General features: G+C 44.3%; 1 protein-coding gene across 21 annotated transcripts in view; it reads left to right on the forward strand.

Moving 5' to 3' along the window:
* The window catches only part of MEST (mesoderm specific transcript), a 72,659-nt gene that overhangs the window by 46,705 nt on the left and 8,466 nt on the right, over window positions 1-17,488 (forward strand). For 12 of the 21 annotated variants that reach the window (XM_081537088.1, XM_081537083.1, XM_081537074.1 and 9 more), the window contains one exon: window positions 16,410-16,564. In XM_081537088.1, the coding sequence (XP_081393214.1) occupies window positions 16,411-16,564 (154 nt within the window). In that variant the 5' untranslated portion in view covers window position 16,410. Of the gene's footprint in view, window positions 1-7,389; window positions 7,559-12,084; window positions 12,302-12,836; window positions 13,099-16,208; window positions 16,263-16,409; window positions 16,565-17,488 lie in introns of those variants that run through there. The other 9 variants (XM_081537077.1, XM_081537086.1, XM_081537071.1 and 6 more) reach the window with 6 other exon arrangements.

Below are 17,488 nucleotides of genomic sequence, written 5' to 3' on the forward strand. Positions count from 1 at the left end.
AATGTGTATAATTTTATTTCTTTTTCTTGCATTATTCCACTGTCTAGGGCCTCCAGGACAATGCTGAACAGAAATATGATGAGTAGAAATCCTTGCATTGTTCCCTATATGAGGAGGGAAGGCCGTAAGGATAATGTTAGCCGTAGGTTTTTCATAGATGCCCTTAATTAGGTTGAGGAAGTGTCCTTCTATTCCTAATTTTCTGCGTTTTCATAGAAATTAGATTTGAATTTTGTCAAATGCTTTCTGCAGCTATTGAGATGGTTTTTCTTTTTTAGTCTGTTAATGTGGTAAGTTACACTGATTGATTTTTGAATATTAAAACAATTTTACATTCCTTGGATAAACCCCATTTAGTCATAATGTGTCATTTATTTTATATGTTATTAGATTTAATTTGCCAAACACTTGTTAAGGATTTCTGCATCTATGTTCACAAGGATATTGGTTTTGTAGTTTTCTCTTCTTGTAATGCCTTTGTCTGGTTTGGAACAGAATAATGCTGGCCTTATAAAATGAGTTGGGAAGTGTCCTCTCCTCTTCCATTTCTAGAATATTGTGTAAAATTGGGATTATTCCTTCCTGAAATGTTTTGTGGTGTCCACCAGTGAAGTCACCTATGCTTGGAGTTTTCTTTTTGGGGAGGTTTTTAACAATGAGTCCAATGTAATTGGTAGATATAGAGATATTGTGTTCATTTCTTTCTTCTTGAATGATCTTCATAGTTTGCATTTTTCAAGGAATTTGAAATTGTTAAATTTATTGGCCTAAAGTTGTCCATAATATTTTGTTTTCATCCTTTTAATATCTGAGAATCTTTATTCTCTTCTCATTTATTTCTGACACCATTAAGTCTTATTCTTTTCTTTTCCCTGATTCATCTGGTTTTTATTAATTTGATCTTTTCAAAGAATTAGCTCTTATTTTTTTTTAATTTTCTTGACTGTTTTTCTATTTACAGTTTCACTGATTCTGCTCTTTATCATTTCTTCCTTCTATTTACTTGGGTTTATTTTGCTCTTCTTTTTACAGCTTCTTAAGGTAGAAGATTAAGTTTTTGATCTGAAACAGTTCTTATTAAAAACAGTCGACCCTCCTTATCTGCAGGATGGGCAGTTGGTTGAATGAGAGGATGAGGAGCCCAAGGATAAGGAGGGCCAACTGTACTACAGCCATGTTACAGAAGGGACTTGAGCATTCTTGTATTTTGATATGGTGGTGGTCCTGGAACCAATCCTTCTCCCCAGATACCAAGGGGCTATTGTATTCCTTGCTATAAATTTTCTTCTTAGCATAGCTTTAGCTGTATCCCACAAATTTTGATATATTGTGTTTTTATTTCCATTCAGTTAAAATGTTTAATAGTTTTGCTTGTGATTTGTATTGGACCCATGGATTATTTGGAAGTCTACTGTTTAATTTCCAAATACCTGAGGAGTTCCATATATTTTTCTGTTGTTGATTTATCATTTAATTCTACTGTGGTTAGAGAACATGTTCATTTGAATTCAGTCCTTTTAAATTTATTGAGATCTATCCAGTATGGTCCGGAATCTGATCTGTCTTGAGTATGATCTATCTTGGTGAATAGTTCATGTTCAGTTGAAAATACTGTGTGTTTTACTTTTGTTGTATGTTTTCTTTAAACAGCAATTAGTTCTAGTTGATTGATAGTGTTGTCCAAGTGTTTTATATTTTGATTTTCTATTTCCTCTATAAACTTTTGAAAGGAGTATAAAAATCCCTAGTTATAATTGTGGATTTGTCTATTTCTTCTCTAATTCAATCAATTTTTGCTTATTTTGAAGCCCTATTACCATATGTATACACATATAGGATTTGGGGGGAGGGTAAATTAATTCCCATTTCACTGTGAAATCCTCCTTTATCATGGGAATGTTCCTTGTTACAAAATCTTTTTTTATCTTTTTTTAATATTATAAGCCACTTCAACTTTTTAAACTAATGTTTTATACTCATCTTTTCTTCCTTTTATCTTTCAATAATGCCTTTATTGAGATATACTTTATATCACATATTCACTTATTTAAAATATAAGTGGTTTTATTATATAATTGTATAACTATTACTACTATTAATTTTTTACTCACCACTTCCACCCCCAAAATCCCTATAACTATTAGCGATGACTCTCTTTCCCCCTTCCTACCCCAGCCCTAGTCAGCCACTAATATACTTTAGGTCTCCATAGATTTGCCTAGTCTTGACATTTTGTAGAATTAGAACCATATAATATGTGGTCTTTCATGTCTGACTTCTTTTAGTTAGCATGTTTTCAAGGTTCATCGATGGTATATCATGTATCAGTACTTCAGTCCTTTTTGTTGCCAAATAATATTCTATTATATGCATATGCCACATTTTATGTATCCATACTTCAGTTGATGATCATTTGGGATACTTGTGTGAACTCTGGATTTGCACTGAAGTACCTGAATGTCTATGACAGGCATAATGCTGTGGGACAGAGACAGTGGGAATGGGGGTAGCGTGAATCATAGATGGAGTGTAACCCCTCTTATGGTTGTAAAACCTCTGATTCCTCTCTCTCTCTTTCAATGAGCCAGCCAAAAAAAAAAAAAGAGTAATTCACAGATTGGCTTTATTCGTGACCCAATCTCCCCAATTTAGCACCATGCTGCATTCCCCACTGTTCAGACTACAGAAGAGAAAGTCCGTGAAATACCAGCCTAAATTCAATGAAACCTTTTCAAATAAGTAATTTCATTCAACTGAAGAATTTCCAGCAGATCAAAGAGCAAAGTATGGTGTCCAGGACTCTCATACCAGCTGCTATTAGCAGCTGCCAAAAACAAGGGAACATTTCATTTGGAAGTTTTCCTTGTTCTTATTTTAAGGTAAAGCTTTACTCTTATTTTCAGACTATTAGGCTTTCTAATATTATGTTAATTGTGGAAGCCATGAGCCTACAAGGTAGACAGAGGCCAGGACAGTACATTCTGGTAGACTCCGTACAGGCACATCCAAGTTTCATTTCTGCTGTATATTTGGTGCTAAAGATTCCCGCTTTCTGTCCCATTGGTGCCAACACGGTGGAGGGAAAGAAATTAACTCACAGGTACAGGAGCATGAGGCTCTCCAGGAGCACTAAGAACAGAGCTGGATTCCTGCAGAGCACAACAGAGCCGTGCCCAGCGGCCCATGTGATAAACCACAGGCTGCAATTTTTCATGACAGGAAAGAGGGAGGAAGCAAAGAAGCCTGTACATTCCTTTAACTGCACTGGCTGATAAGGGATTTTAAAAGGAGTTTCAAATCTGGGTTTCACAATTCATCCTTGCTGTTACCGCCTGGTTCAGACTCTGCTTGTTTCTTATCTTGACTGTAGCAATAGCTTCCATATCAGTGTCTCATCTTTCAGGATCCTTATTTTCCTCTAGTCCTTCTTTTCTCTGACATGGAAAGATGTCAGTCCCCACTCCACCCTCCCTTAAGTCATAAATGTCATGTTTGCTTATAGAACAGAAGTGGAAAGTAAATACTAAAAGCATGCCTCCAGCTACCCCCACAAGGGCCTGCATCTATCGTCACTTGCATTTAGGGGCCAGGCCAAGTAACAACTGGGGGAACTGAAGGGTGTAAGACTAGAGAGTAAAGAGGACTTTATGGGAGCCCTTTCTACAGGCACTCACATTCAAATTTAAAACAAACAAACAAAAAAACAATAAATCAATCTCCCTGTAGACCAAATTTGTCCCTAAGCTGCCACTTTGCCAAATCTGGATCTTTCCAGGGATTTATAATACGTATATAAATATATTGATATTGTAAATTTTAAAATATTTAGTTATATGGTACACATATGTTTTTATGCAGGTAGGATTACAATACATATACTGTTTTGAACCTTGAACCTTGCTTTTTCATGCAAATTGAAAAACTTTACGTTAGATAGCCTCATAGTCAGCACCTTATAGATGGCTACTTAGATCGTTTTCAGTTAAAAAGATTATTTTTCCAAATAATGCAGTTTTGTTCATCCTTGGACACATGTCAGGGAGTATACACATAGAATAAATTTGGCAAAGTGGAATTGCCAGATCAATTTTAATAGCTATTGCCAAAATGCCCTCCAAAAAAGTTGTATCTATTCAATTCTACCAACAGTGTTCCTCTGTTTCATGTTTAACTTCTTTTTTCCTGTATGTATCTCATTAGTTATTCCCATCAGAATAGCTGCTCTCATTTCATTGGTCCAGAGTGAACTACCCACAGAAAGTTTCTTTACTCTATTTATTGAAGAACGGGAGGAACATAAATATGTTTTGCCTACATATAAAGTTAATGGTCTGTGGTAAAGAATGTAGACTTTTAAGCAGCCTTCCATGTCATTTGGCTTGGGAAACACTGAGTTAGTGTACTAGACACTTGGCATGGGTTTGGCGGAAAAAGGTGGGCCTTCTTGGGCAGTGCCTGCCAAGCTGGATGATGGCCTCAGTCCTTCCCTCCTGCTCATTGCACACAGCACTAAGTCTGTGCCCATCTGTTTCTCCTCTGCTAGGGAAGGGCTGGAGCCTGGGGATGGGAATGTGCTTGCCTTTCCTGGGAAGTATGTTTTCCCCTTCCCAGGACCTCCTGGAGTCCTGATTATCCCAACTAGATTTGTGGGTGGGGCTGGGACTTCCCTGGAGCTCACCCCATTGCATGCTTCAGTCTCATCTTCTCCCCTGCTCCATACTCTCATGTCATCTGGGTGAAAGTCTTGCTCTTTTGCTGGGTGGCCAAGGCCCCAGAGTAAGGAAATGTTAGAGGTTCTAAGAAACAGAGCTTTCAGAAGTAAAAGATCTATCAACAGATAAAATGATTCTGCAAAAGTTAGGTGGTGTTGCTCTGGTTCTAGCAACTAGCTCTCTGCTGGGTGCCATCTTGTTCCCTGCCCCCACTTCCTAGTTCCTGGCTAATCCTCAGGCCCCTCCTCCTCTGGGAACTCCCACAGACCTGTGTTCACAGCTATATTATTCACTCATCAGCTTATGTGTTTGTCTTTACTGCTGAATTGGGAGCTATTGAAGTTCTTAACAATAGCATGGACAGTAACAGTGATAGCAATAATATGGTGCTTCCTCTGTGCTAGAAGCTCTTCTCTTCAAACGTATTAACTTATTGAGACATCATACATCCCCTATGGTATGTTGGTATGCCCATAGCTGGTAAGTTTTTGAACACTGTATGATGACTCTTTCAATTTAGCTTTCTCTCTCTGCTCTTATCCAGGAGTTTTGAAAAAAAAAAAAAGTCTACTTATTAATGGTTTACAATCAGCAGTCCCTTAGCAAAAAAAAAGTCACAACATTCATATAATAAGAATAAATTATACAGAATAGCAGAATTGTTTCCTTATTTAGCTTGACATCAAGGCTATTTATTTGGCCTTCTATAGCATTAGTTTAAATTAGAACACTCTTATTTCCATCTATTAGACTAGGACAGCTGTGTGTTTTTCCTTTAAAAAATAAATTCTTTGAGCATTAATAGTTTTAAAAGATCTGTGATTTTTCAAATATCATTTTAATTCTACAAACCTTTTTGATGAATAAATAAATAGGAGCAGACATATCTGGGTTCAAATCCTGACTCCACAACTTACTAGCTCTGCAACCTTGGGCAAGCACCTTTATCTTTCAAAGCCTCAATTTTCTCATTCATAAAATTAGGATAATAATACTCCCTCTGCAGCATTATCATCAGAATTAAATAATATAATGTACATAAAGAGTTTAGCACATGCTGCTGCTGCTGCTGCTAAGTCTCTTTAGTCGTGTCCGACTCTGTGCGACCCCATAGACGGCAGCCCATCAGGCTCCACCATCCCTGGGATTCTCCAGGCAAGAATACTGGAGTGGATTGCCATTTCCTTCTCCAGTGCATGAAAGGGAAAAGTGAAAGTGAAGTCGCTCAGTCGTGTCCGACTCTTAGCAACCCCATGGACTGTAGCCTACCAGGCTCCTCCGTCCATTGGATTTTCCAAGCAAGAGTACTGGAGTGGGGTGCCATTGCCTTCTCCGGTTTAGCACATAGAGATCAACAAATGTTTGTACAAGGGACAGAGATAGCACTGAGGGAGTAATATTATCTATAGGAACCTTGTGGGGAAGGCTTGCAAGAGGCTGTGACAACGAAGTTGAATTTTCAGAAATGAACTTTTTAGATAGCCAAAGTGGGGAATAATGTATTTGGTAGGGGACAGAACATGTGTAAAGGCATGGAGAATAGAAACCACACAGTGTTTTGTGTGGTTCCCACACAGGGAAGAACTACAATTAGCAACATTTGGTCAGATTATGAAGTTTGGGGAGGTAGGTGAGGTAGGGGTGTAAGAGAGAAGATACTAGAGTAAAGGAAAGACCAGATTTTTGAAGCGTTTTGCGTGACCAGTGACAGAGCTTGAATTTAGCATTGGAAATAGGAGTTAGTAAAGAGTTTCAAGATGAAAGGAGATGTGATCTGATTTGCGTTTTAGAAAGGTCACTTTTGGCAGGTGTGTGAATATTGGATTAGAAAGGTGTGATTGTGAAGACCTAGAAAACCAATTAGGAGGCAGTAGTCCAGGTGAGAGATAATGAAGCCTGAACAAGGGGAACTGTTTGTTGCAAATGGAGGGAAGCAAGATGAATTCAAGATACTTTGGAGGTAAGTTGAAGAGAAGGGGGAAGGAGGAAGGAGGGAGCTTGCTCGGATTTGTACCCAAGGCTGCTTGCCTTTTAGCCCCATTCCATCAGGCCACAGGTATTGGTGACTGAGTGGAGGATATTGGAGTGGCTAATGATGCCATTAACAGTGATAGAGAACACAGAAGGTAACACAGGTTCTGGGGAAGGGGGAGGAATCAGTTTGTAGTGTGGGAAGGAGGAGATACAGAAAGGGTAAGGAATTTCACTTAGCCCTTATAGATTATAAGACGTGAGTGGGCCTCTTCATTTACGTGGAGAGGAACAGAAGGCAGTCAAATATATGGATCTAGAGTTTGGGGTAGAGGGAAGGGCTGGAGACGTAGCTTTGGGAGTCTTTAGGATAACTATGAAGTTAGGGAAATAGTTGAGATATGGAAGGCTCACCAAAGATCTCGGCATAGTTAATAACTAATCAAAGTATCACTTCTTGGCCTTCAGTTTTATTACATAAAAGTACGCAAATTGGGCCCTGTAAAAGTTTATTCGTTTTTTCAGCCTCTTCTTGTTTGAGGCACAGCCTGCCATTTCATACCCTTCTCAATAGGTGGCGCTGACGCCCGACAGGCAGCAGCACAGGTTGGGTCGGGGGCGATGGGCACGAGCTCGGAGGTGGCGACGCTCTAGCCCAGAGCCGGGTATTCGGTGGCTTGGCTGGGTCGAGCCTGGGACCGGGGTCAGAGCGAGGAGCGCTGACCACGGGAGGCGCATGCGCAACCTGGTCCCCCAAACATGGAGTCTTGTAGCCCAGGTCTTGACTAAATCAGCTAGGAGACGGGCAGGGAAGAAATGTCCCTCCACCTTTACCCTCCCAGCCCACCCGATGAGTGGGCATGGGCACACTCGGGGTAAGTGACTAGTGTGCTTGGACCACACCAACCCTGGGGCCAAGCTATGAGTGACAGTGGCCCGGGAGGCCGTGAGGACCGGCTGAGGCGTGCCGGACTACGCTGGGGTTGGTGGGTGGCCGCACGAGGTGTGAGCGCCACTCGAGGGCCACGCGCGCGAGGTCCTCCTTAGTTATCGTATCCTAGAACCTCAGGGTCGGACGAGAACACGAAAGTCCCCTAACCCTCGTCCGAGGCTCAGTCTGCTTGACCACCCCTCCAGGAAATAGGCTCTCGAGTTCCCGGGAAGCTGCGTCTTCCCGCTGTGGGACATCCTCGGTGGTTGGGAAGGTCCAGCCACACGGGCCTGGGCGAATGTCGGGGGTAGGGGGATACGGGGGGCGCACCCGCGCGGCGCCAGGAGGGTGGTTTTCGCTGGGAGTTGGAGCAGCCGAGTGCGGGGAGTGTGCAGGTTCGTGACAAAGCGCTGCGATAGTAGCGGGGTGGGGGCACTGGAGGGCCTGGTGGAGGAGGACAGCTGAAGGTGTGAGGTGTTGATAGCAATCGAGGAAAAGCAAAACACCTGCTTCTGGTTTGACTCATCCAGGCTGGAGGAATAATCTAATGTGGAATGTAGTTGTTTTTTTTTTTAAAAAGCGAGTTGTGTGCTGTAGCCCTTTCTTCCCCAGGCAGCTAGAAAATTGCTTGTCTGACTGAAAAAGAAAGCTGTTTTCCTCAGAGGACTGTGATGAGCATCAGATGGGATAATATACATGAAAGTGTAAAGAACTATAAAAATGCAAGATAGGATTCATATCGAATTCTTAAACTCATTTATCTGAGTGTGCAAGATGTATTCCAGGTGTGGAACAGCGAAATAGGACTGAATGTGGGATTATGGGATGTGCCCAGTAATGCACAGGGTGTGTAAAGATACTTTAGGGGTGCTCAGTAGTACTGTAATCTGTCTCTTAGGTTTATCTTATCTGGTTAATGGGTTATTCAGCTCCCTTGCTTCTCCCCAAAAATGAGCCTGAAGAGGAAGGGAAGACAGCAGTGGCTTTTTGGATATATGGGTTAAATTGAATTGAGAGGGAGGTTGACATGACTATAATGGATAATTTCTTCAATTTGTCTTGCCCCCAGCTTGAAGCATCATGTTGTACAAAGCGCTCTGGGCTGAGGGACACCCAGGAAAGATCTTGTTGTGGATCTGACCCTTCAGGGATGGGTGGTCACCCCGGCCAAGTTCCAGCACCTCTCTGAGCCTTAGTTTCTATCAGATGGGACAAGACCTTAAGGTCTTGTCTGCATTCATCCAGAACTTGCATACCTGCCACAGGGCTGCCCAGCCTGTAGAGACGGCGAACTTGTCACGTCTCCACATGGCTGAGATACCCAGTCTCTCTAGACAACCCTGACTATTGGAAAATTCTTTATGTTGAATCGACATCTGTTTCTCTACAATTTGCACTCATTGGAGCCATACAGAATAGAACGTCTAAACATCTAATGCTGCTTCCACAAATATTTGAGCACTGCTAACACATTTCCTTCTTCCACTCACTCCACAAGGCTTCTTTTCTTCCAACTAAATATGCCCGGTTATTTTAAACAGGGAGGCAGTGTGGGGTAGTGGAAAGAACGCCAGCTTTGGAGCCAGAACGCATCTGTGTTCAGTTCACGGGCCTTCACATACTAACAGTGCTCTGAGCTGCTGTTATCTTTCTCTGAAAAATGTGGATGAAAATACTTATCTAGCGAGTTATTATGAGAATTAGGGTTAAATTGAGTAAGGATTATGCTATAGTAGGAGTTTAAAATATGACAGCTTCACCTTCAGTGACATAATTTGCAATGCATTTTAGTCAGTCTTCTCTGAACAAATTCCTGTTTGTGTGTCTCTTAATATCTGGTCTGTAGAACAAAATAAAACACTTTCCTTGAGGTCTAACTAGCAAATAGAGCAAGATTAGCTTATTCTGGGTGCTTCTCTAATTACAGTCTGCAGTCTGCTGTGGGTTTTTTAGAGCCATATCACAGACTCACTGTCAACTAAAATCACGAGTCCCTTTATGTGCTACTGTTCAACCAGGTTTCCCCCATCTTGAACTTCTTTAGTTTATTTGAATCGATAATTATGGTTCTTGAAAGTGGCAGTCCCAGTTCTGTCCTGTTGTCTCCATAAATATGCTTGTGTTTGTCACTGTAATGACAAACTGGGGTCTCAAATTGGGGTTCAAAAAATATGATTATTGAACTCACAGTGCCAGCCCTGCTGATCTCACACCGCTGTTGCACATCAGCAGGCTAATAAATGTCAAACTTTCTACCCTCATGTTTGCACAAATCTGAGGTCTTACTATGTGAGACTGTCTGAGAATTGGAATGTGACAAGAATGTATGATAAGCTATGGGTTGAGGGAATGCTGCTATCTGTGATCTCGGTCAAGTGTGGTATTTGTGTCTAAGGACTGAAAGAGTGCACTGAGAGCCAGCCAGAGGCAGGCTTTGGATTTATGTACGGTTACATGTTTGCTCAGGCGCTTAAAATGTTTTATACCTTGGGCCAGATTCTCCCCCGGTGGAGGAAGCTTCTCTCTGTAAGTCGAGCACAGTTAGAAAACTCATTAACTGTTTGGCTCCTGGGGCATTCTCTAGCATTTTCTCCTGGCTTTAGCCAAGCTGGTCTCTCCTGGTATCCTCTGCATTTTTCAGACTCCTTGCCTGTGCGCTGGGAGGTTCTTCCAAACAGGAATGCTTCCTTTGCCTAAACGAGTTAGGGATTTGAAGAACTTCTCAACCTACTTCTCCAAGGAAGGTTTTCCTAGCCCTGTGTCCGGGAGGGTTTGTGGAGAGCGTCAGAATTTCACTTGTCTTGAAGTACTTCCCTTGGTCCCCGCCCCTGCCCCACCCCAATGGTCTCTGCTCCTGTCTGCCCACTTGTTCCATGTGGGTGGACATGTTCCTTGGCTTTCAGAATAAGATCCTTTGTGAGCATGCAGTCTATTAAATACAAAATTACCTTCATCTTGGATGCTGGTGCTTCTGGTGTGGTGAGAATAAAAGTAGGGAATTGTTTGTAGGACTCATAGGTTCCATTGACAATAACTATGAGAAACTATAATGCCAAGTTTGTTTTATATTGTTCTCTTAGTTAAAATAGGAAAGTCTTTATTTTGTTGAAAGGACTGATTTAAATTTTGCTCAGTAATTAATTCCGTCCTTTAAAGGTGGCGGTTCGTTAAAATAGGTAATCCTCCGCTTGTTAAGAGGAGTAATTGAAATTTCATTAAGTAACCAATTAAGGCTGTAAAGGGTTTAAATCCAGCGGTGGCTCCTCATATTCTTTAGGACAAATTGTAAACTCCTTGGGATGAAATACTCCTTCTAGCCTAATTTTTTTGCCTCTCAGCACCGTAGCCCAATGGGTTTGCAATTTTCCCCAAAGGTCATGCGGTCCTGCACCTCCGGTGCTTCTAGAATGCCGTCCCCTCTGGTTAGAATGCCCTTTGTCTCTGGTAAATGTCTATTCATCATTCGAAACAACCCTTTCCCCTCTCCCCTTAATTACTTCCTCCCCTGTGCGCCCTCAAATTCTTGCACTTATTCATGCAGTATTTATTAGGGACCTGCTTTGTGGCCAGTGCCTTGGCGAGCTCTTGGGGATACAAAAGGTGAATAATACTTGGGCTCAGCCTTTGAGGGGCTTGTGTGTTGAGGGGAGGGGACCAACCTGTCACAAAACGCTGCCAGGAAATTAAAGGGAAATTTTAAGCCGTTGTCAGTTTTTGGGTGTCATCCCTACCAGATGGTCAGCATCTCGCTTTGGGGGGTGCCCGGGGCCATTTCTCCTTGGCCTTTGCACCGCTAGCTCTTAGCGTTCTGAAAGTTATATCGCTCAGTCGTGTCCGACTCTTTGCAACCGCATGGACCGTAGCCTACCAGGATCCTCCGTCTATGAATTTTCCAGGCAAGAGTACTGGAGTGGGTTGCCATTTCCTTTAGCGTTCTGGAGGTGCTCAATTAGCATGTTTCAGGAACCTCTGAGGCGACATCAGTAGAGGTGTACCCTGGACCGCGCCACATATTTTTGGTGACAACGTTCACAGACAGTGGTTTCTCCTGTGTCCGACTGGCGGCCCTTAGCTCCCTGGCACCCTGTGAGGCACCCGGTGGTCTCGGCTGGCCGGGCCTTTCAAGCCCGGGATGTCAGGACTCTCGCTCGTCCGCGCTCTGGGCAGCGGAGTGGCCGCGGTGGGCGCGAGTGGAAGGGAGGCCTGCAGCGCCCCCGCTGGAGGGAGCCGGCACCGCAGCCCGCACGTTTGTCAGGATTTCCATTTACAGCCAGAAAACAACACAGACACTCTGATTCTCTACACTTTTCTCTTCAAAGGCACTTGATAAATGCCTTTTAAAGGATTATGGATGAAGGGGGGGGGGAATCCTTCCCTCTTTTTGGTACCACTGGGGCCCTCGCATTGTGATTCAGTCTTACACAAATAAAGGGTGCTTTAGTCTCATCTCCTGTGCCGATCACCCCTCCTGACTCGGGTCGGGCCGGTGCTGGGAGTGGGTGCCGCGGGAGGGCTGCGGCAGGGCTTGGGCGTGCGGACCACGTCGCGCTGCCGCAGAGGACAAGCCCGCTGCCGTGGCCGCGCGCGAAAAGAGCCTGGGTTTTCCGCAAGTTTTGCCGCCGCCCCCCCTCCCCTTTTTCTTTTGCTTCTGAGCGGCAGTCCCATGAATCCGCCGATTAGCTCAGAGGTAGGTAGGCCCAGCTCGGCTTAGATCCCCGCAAGTAGGGACCTAGGAGGTGCTGGGAGCTCACGGACTGCTGCTTTGCCGCGGGCGCTTGTACCGTTAGGTTCACTGTCCCCCCCTGCCTCCACTAGGATCGCCAGGCAAAAGCAGCAGCCTGCAGCCCTGGGTCTCACTGCATCCGAGGTCGAGCGGCCACCTTTGGGGCTGGGGGGGTGCTTATGGGTGGTCTAGGGGAGGTGTTGGGGGGTCTCAGGAATTTGTGGTCTCTACCTGCGCTGTTAATTCGCTGGAGGATTTTTGTTTGTAGAACCTGTAGTTCAGGGTAGGGGGCCGTGAGAGAACAGCGGGGTGCTGGTGGGGTCAACACCCCTGAAAGTGCCCCCCCAGGAGCTGCTCTAGGAGGGGCGCCCCCTCCTAGTGCCAGCAGCAGGGCTGCGGGGAGGGGAGGTGGCTTCAGCGGGAGGGGCACTGCGGCGCGGTGGGCGGGCCAGGGGCGGGGCGCGGGTGGGCTCTAAAAGTCGGTGCCCACTCGCTCGGCGCTGCCGCGGCCACGAGCACCTCCCGGTGCATCCCGGCGGGTGGCGCCTCCTCTGCGGCAACCGCGCCTTCGCGCATTGCCGCAGCGCCCACCCCGGTGGCCGCCTGCTGCGGCCGCGCCGCCCTCCCGGGCCGTGGGCTGCGCCCCGCCGCCGGCCAGCCCTGCACGGCTGCGGGCGCTGCGGCGCGCCCTTTGCTCTGGGCTGGCGTGCAGACGGCATGGGCTAAGACGCCACCATGGTGCGCCGAGATCGTCTCCGCAGGTGGGTGCATGGCGGGCGCCGGGGGTGGGGTGGCGGTGGCAGTGTGTGCCTGGCTTGGAGCCTCTGTCCCCAAATGGGGTGCGGGCTAGCGGGTAAGACGTTGTGGTTCCGAGCTGGGGCTACCGGACTACTCCTGCAGTGGAGGGGAAAATCTCGGGAGGTCGGGGGTCATGCGTTCTTGTCCTCTGAGCCAGCTCTACCTGCTTGGGAGGGTATGTCTCGCCCGTACGCCGTAGAATGTTCAGAAGAACGCTGGAGCTTCCTGAATTAGGATTTCTAGACCCCGGTATCGCTCTGATGCAATTTAGAATTTCTAGACCCCGGGCGTCGCCCTGTGCGATTTAGGGTTTGTAGACCCTGGTATGCCCCAGGGTTAAGATTTTTAGACCCGGGTACTACTCTGATGTAATTTAGAATTTTTAGACCTCAGTATCACCCTGACATGATTGAGAATTTTTAGAACCCGGCATCGCCATGGTGCGATTGAAGATTTTTAGATCCTGGCGTCACCCCTGCACAATTGACGATTTTTAGACCCCAGTACCTGCTTGGTGTGATTGAGTGTTTCTAGACCTGGGTTTCACGTTGACGCGACTTAAGATTTTTAGACCCTGGCATCGCCTTGGCGCGATTTAGGGTTTTTAGACCTGGGTTTTGCCTTGATGTGAATTAGGATTTTAACACCCGATATCACCCTGACACGATTTAGGGTTCCTAGACCCCTGCATCGTCTTGGCGCGATTTAGAATTTCAAGACCCCGGTGTTGCCTTGCCGTGATTTAGGGTTTGAAGACCCTGCGGTCGCTGTGGCGTGAGTTACCGCATAGGTGTGATTAGAACTGGCAGTGTGTTATCACCAAGGTGTAAGTATTTCTTAGATTTAAGTAACAGGAAGCCAAGTGAGAATGATGTGACCAAATATTATGATGTGTCATAATATTACACATGAATTATTTGCGCTGGTTTACAAACTAGTGGGCTTCCCAAATGGCGCAGTGGTAAAGAATCCTCCATTTGATGCAGGAGACGCAAGAGACGCAGGTTCCATCCTTGGGTTGGGAAGATCCCCTGGAGGAGAAAAGATCCCCACTCCAGTATTCTTGCTTGAAAAATTCCATGAGCGGAGGAAACTGGTGGGCTACAGTCTATGGGGTCGCAAAGAGTCAGAGACGACTGAGCGACTTAGCACACACACACATGCACAAAGTAGTGCATAGTCTCACCGCGATGCTGTCAAGTGGGCAGGTTTGGTATTAAATGTGCGTATTTTTCCTATTTACAAGATAAATAAAGGCTCGTAAATGTTCATTAATTTCTGGAAGGTTTGTTACTGGCATTTGCTGAATTTATATTCTTAATTCTTGGCTCATCAAATAATGGAGATTTTAGTCAAAAAATGTTTAATCCATTTTACCTACTGACTGCCTGATTGCTTTCATACTAACAATACTAAAATATTATTAGGGGCATTTTTACTGAAGTAATTAAATTTACGGCTTCCTAAGGGGTTGCCTCTTTGCTTTCTTAGAGTAAAAGAGAAGGAAGATGTGGCGGATGGTGGTGTCCAGAAACAGCGTCTGTTCATTCCTGGGGCTACCAAGGCCCCCCTCCCTCACTCCAACCCCGGGAATGGAGGGGGGAGCTGCCTCCTGCTCCTCTCCTCTAGTATCCCCTCCCTGACTCTCTGCTGAGTCACTGCAGATACACGGCTGCTGGAACCTGTAAATGAATGAGAAGTATGGGGAGATCAGGAAGGATGAAATGCGCAGGTGAAAATATATGAGCCGAAGTCCAGGGACAGCTAGCACGGAGAAATGATAACCTAAACCTAATAATACCTTTTGTCACCTCACCTTTTAAGGAGATAACGGGATGCAGCCTACTACTGTTATGGGGTGAATATTGTGATATAATGATCATGTTCAGGGCACTTTTTCTAATCATTTCTTAATCTTTCTACCTTAAAAGATAGAACCAAGTCACTGACTATTTTATGGACATATACTTCAGGGGGGGCAAAAAAAAAGACTGCCTTGGTATGCCTTAAAATAGGCAAAGGAGCTGAGATTCTCTGTGGACATAAAACCACAAGTGATTTTAAAAAAACAACTCTAAAATAAATAAATATTAGTTTGTTAGGGATTGTGACCAGATTACAGGTAATATGGTAGAAGGGTGTGCGTCCAGACAAAGCCATTTCCACCAGGGCTTTCACAATTAATTCTGCTTATTTATAGTTCTGTGTTCTTGGTAATTCTTAGTTTTAGGAGGTATTTCTATTCTGGCTATTTTTAAGAGAACATCCATTCTACTGATAATTCTTTCCTTGGTGACCCTCAGGAGTCATAAGCTAGAAACGGAGGGAACTGTTTCTAATTCCTGTTTAGCACTTGTCATTGTGGATAAACTGACCTGGACCTTCAAAGTCCTGGGCATGGGAAAGTTGGGTGTGTAAAGCACTGCCTTCCTCCCCAAAACAAAATCAGTTCTCAGATTCTCTGCCTCCTTTTGGGTGTGGGGGGAGATGGGGAGTAAGGGGCACGCTAAGAAATTAAGTAAATAGGGGTGCTTCCTTAAGAGTCTGCTAAGAAAAGCAGAAATAAAATCTGCTGCTCCACCGCCTCAAGAGATTAGATATTCAGGGTCATGACAAAGCTGCTTATGTTGGAATATACAAAGCACCTATCTTCTTACTTTCAGACTCTTTACCCCTAGCAGTTTCTCAGCACAAATCTATACAGTAGTATCAAACTGGGCTTCATTGGAGTCAGAGGGTTGATATATATTAGAAAATCACGAGCAGCTCTCCGCTTAAGGACATGTGATGTGGCATTTTTTTAATGAGTTAAAAAAATATATATGTAAAACATTTTACTGGTGGGGGGCCAGTGGGTAGGTGGTAGAGCTTTTAGAGTAAATATGAGGGAAATACCCCCATCCCCCCAGGAATGCCTTGATAAAAGCCAATGTAGTTACTTAAGTAACTAGTCTTCCTTTTACTTTATATAAAAACCTCTACAGCACAAGGGGAGGGGCTGCAGAGTTAAAGTGGGGAGAAGTTGAGGGGGAAGGTTACATATGAAAATAATCTATTTTTCCCTTAAAATTAGAACGACGACCAAATATGGCAATGGCGTAGGAGGCAGAGTGCACTTTTCTTTCTGGTAAATATTCTGCCATGGTTGACATGGAGGACAAGGTAGTCACCACATGGTGCAGAAATTACCCACCCTACTTTACCGGTATGGGGCTTGCAGAGTCGTGCATAGTGTCACCTGACTGCTTACACCAGATTTCTAATTTTCCTACAGGATGCGGGAGTGGTGGGTCCAGGTGGGGCTGTTGGCGGTGCCCCTGCTTGCGGCCTATCTGCACATCCCGCCCCCGCAGCTTTCTCCTGCCCTTCACTCATGGAAGTCCTCAGGCAAATTTTTCACCTACAAGGGACTGCGCATCTTCTACCAAGGTAAGAACAGGGCTCTTTGGAACACTGCGTGTAAAAGGTCCCACGGGTCCCACCGAGGTAGTTATTTTGCGTCCATTGGTCTCTGTCGCCCCTCCGCGATGGAGGCAAAACCCCCTTTTTTTCTGTGCAGTGTTCATTTGGAGGAATAGACTAATTTCTCTCATTACCTTGACAGCAGGGAAGCTCACAGAAAACTGCTGGGAGGGAGAGAGGGTGGTGGAATTGAGATTCCACTGTCTGCAGACTGACTTGTTCATTTACTTTGTGGTCTGATTTGTACTGATAGACAGTACCGGCTTTCTCTTGTGAGCGCCCCTAGTGTCAGGTAATATAAACAGCACTCAGACACAGCTACCAGCGGTTCGGTTCCTCCCCCATCCCGGAGTTTATTTTTCTATAAAGATTATAAAGATTATTTCTTATATGCATAACTGAATGTTATTTAAATATTATATCTTTGTATAAATTAACTTGCTAATAATTATTGTCATGACTGCTACTTATTGACTGCTAATTACCTTATGCTAGACATTGAATTATGTTTTCAACCTTCATTATTTCATTTAATCTTTACAACAGTACTTGGAGGTAGGTGCTGTTCTTCTCATTTTATAGGTAGAGAAAATGAGAAACAAGATGGGAAAAGATTACTTTTGGGCGGGGGTCAAGAGCAATAACGAAAAATGTTTGTCATAAACCGTTTTTCATTATTGCTCCTGACCTCCTCTCATTTGCTGTATTCAATAAAAAGTAAGTATGTAATTTTCTTTATGTTGGTCACTTAGATTGTTTCCAGTTTTTCAGTGCTGTAAATAGTTAATGTTGAGGGGAAATCTTCATGTATGTGTTAATTTTTTCCTTATTTTTTTTCAAACAGTACTACTTGTAAATGAAATGATTTATTTGCGTGGATTCTCAAGAATA

Source organism: Giraffa tippelskirchi, chromosome 10 (assembly GCF_054371585.1).
Source record: "Giraffa tippelskirchi isolate mGirTip1 chromosome 10, T2T-mGirTip1v1.2.pri, whole genome shotgun sequence".
Lineage (NCBI taxonomy): Eukaryota > Metazoa > Chordata > Mammalia > Artiodactyla > Giraffidae > Giraffa > Giraffa tippelskirchi.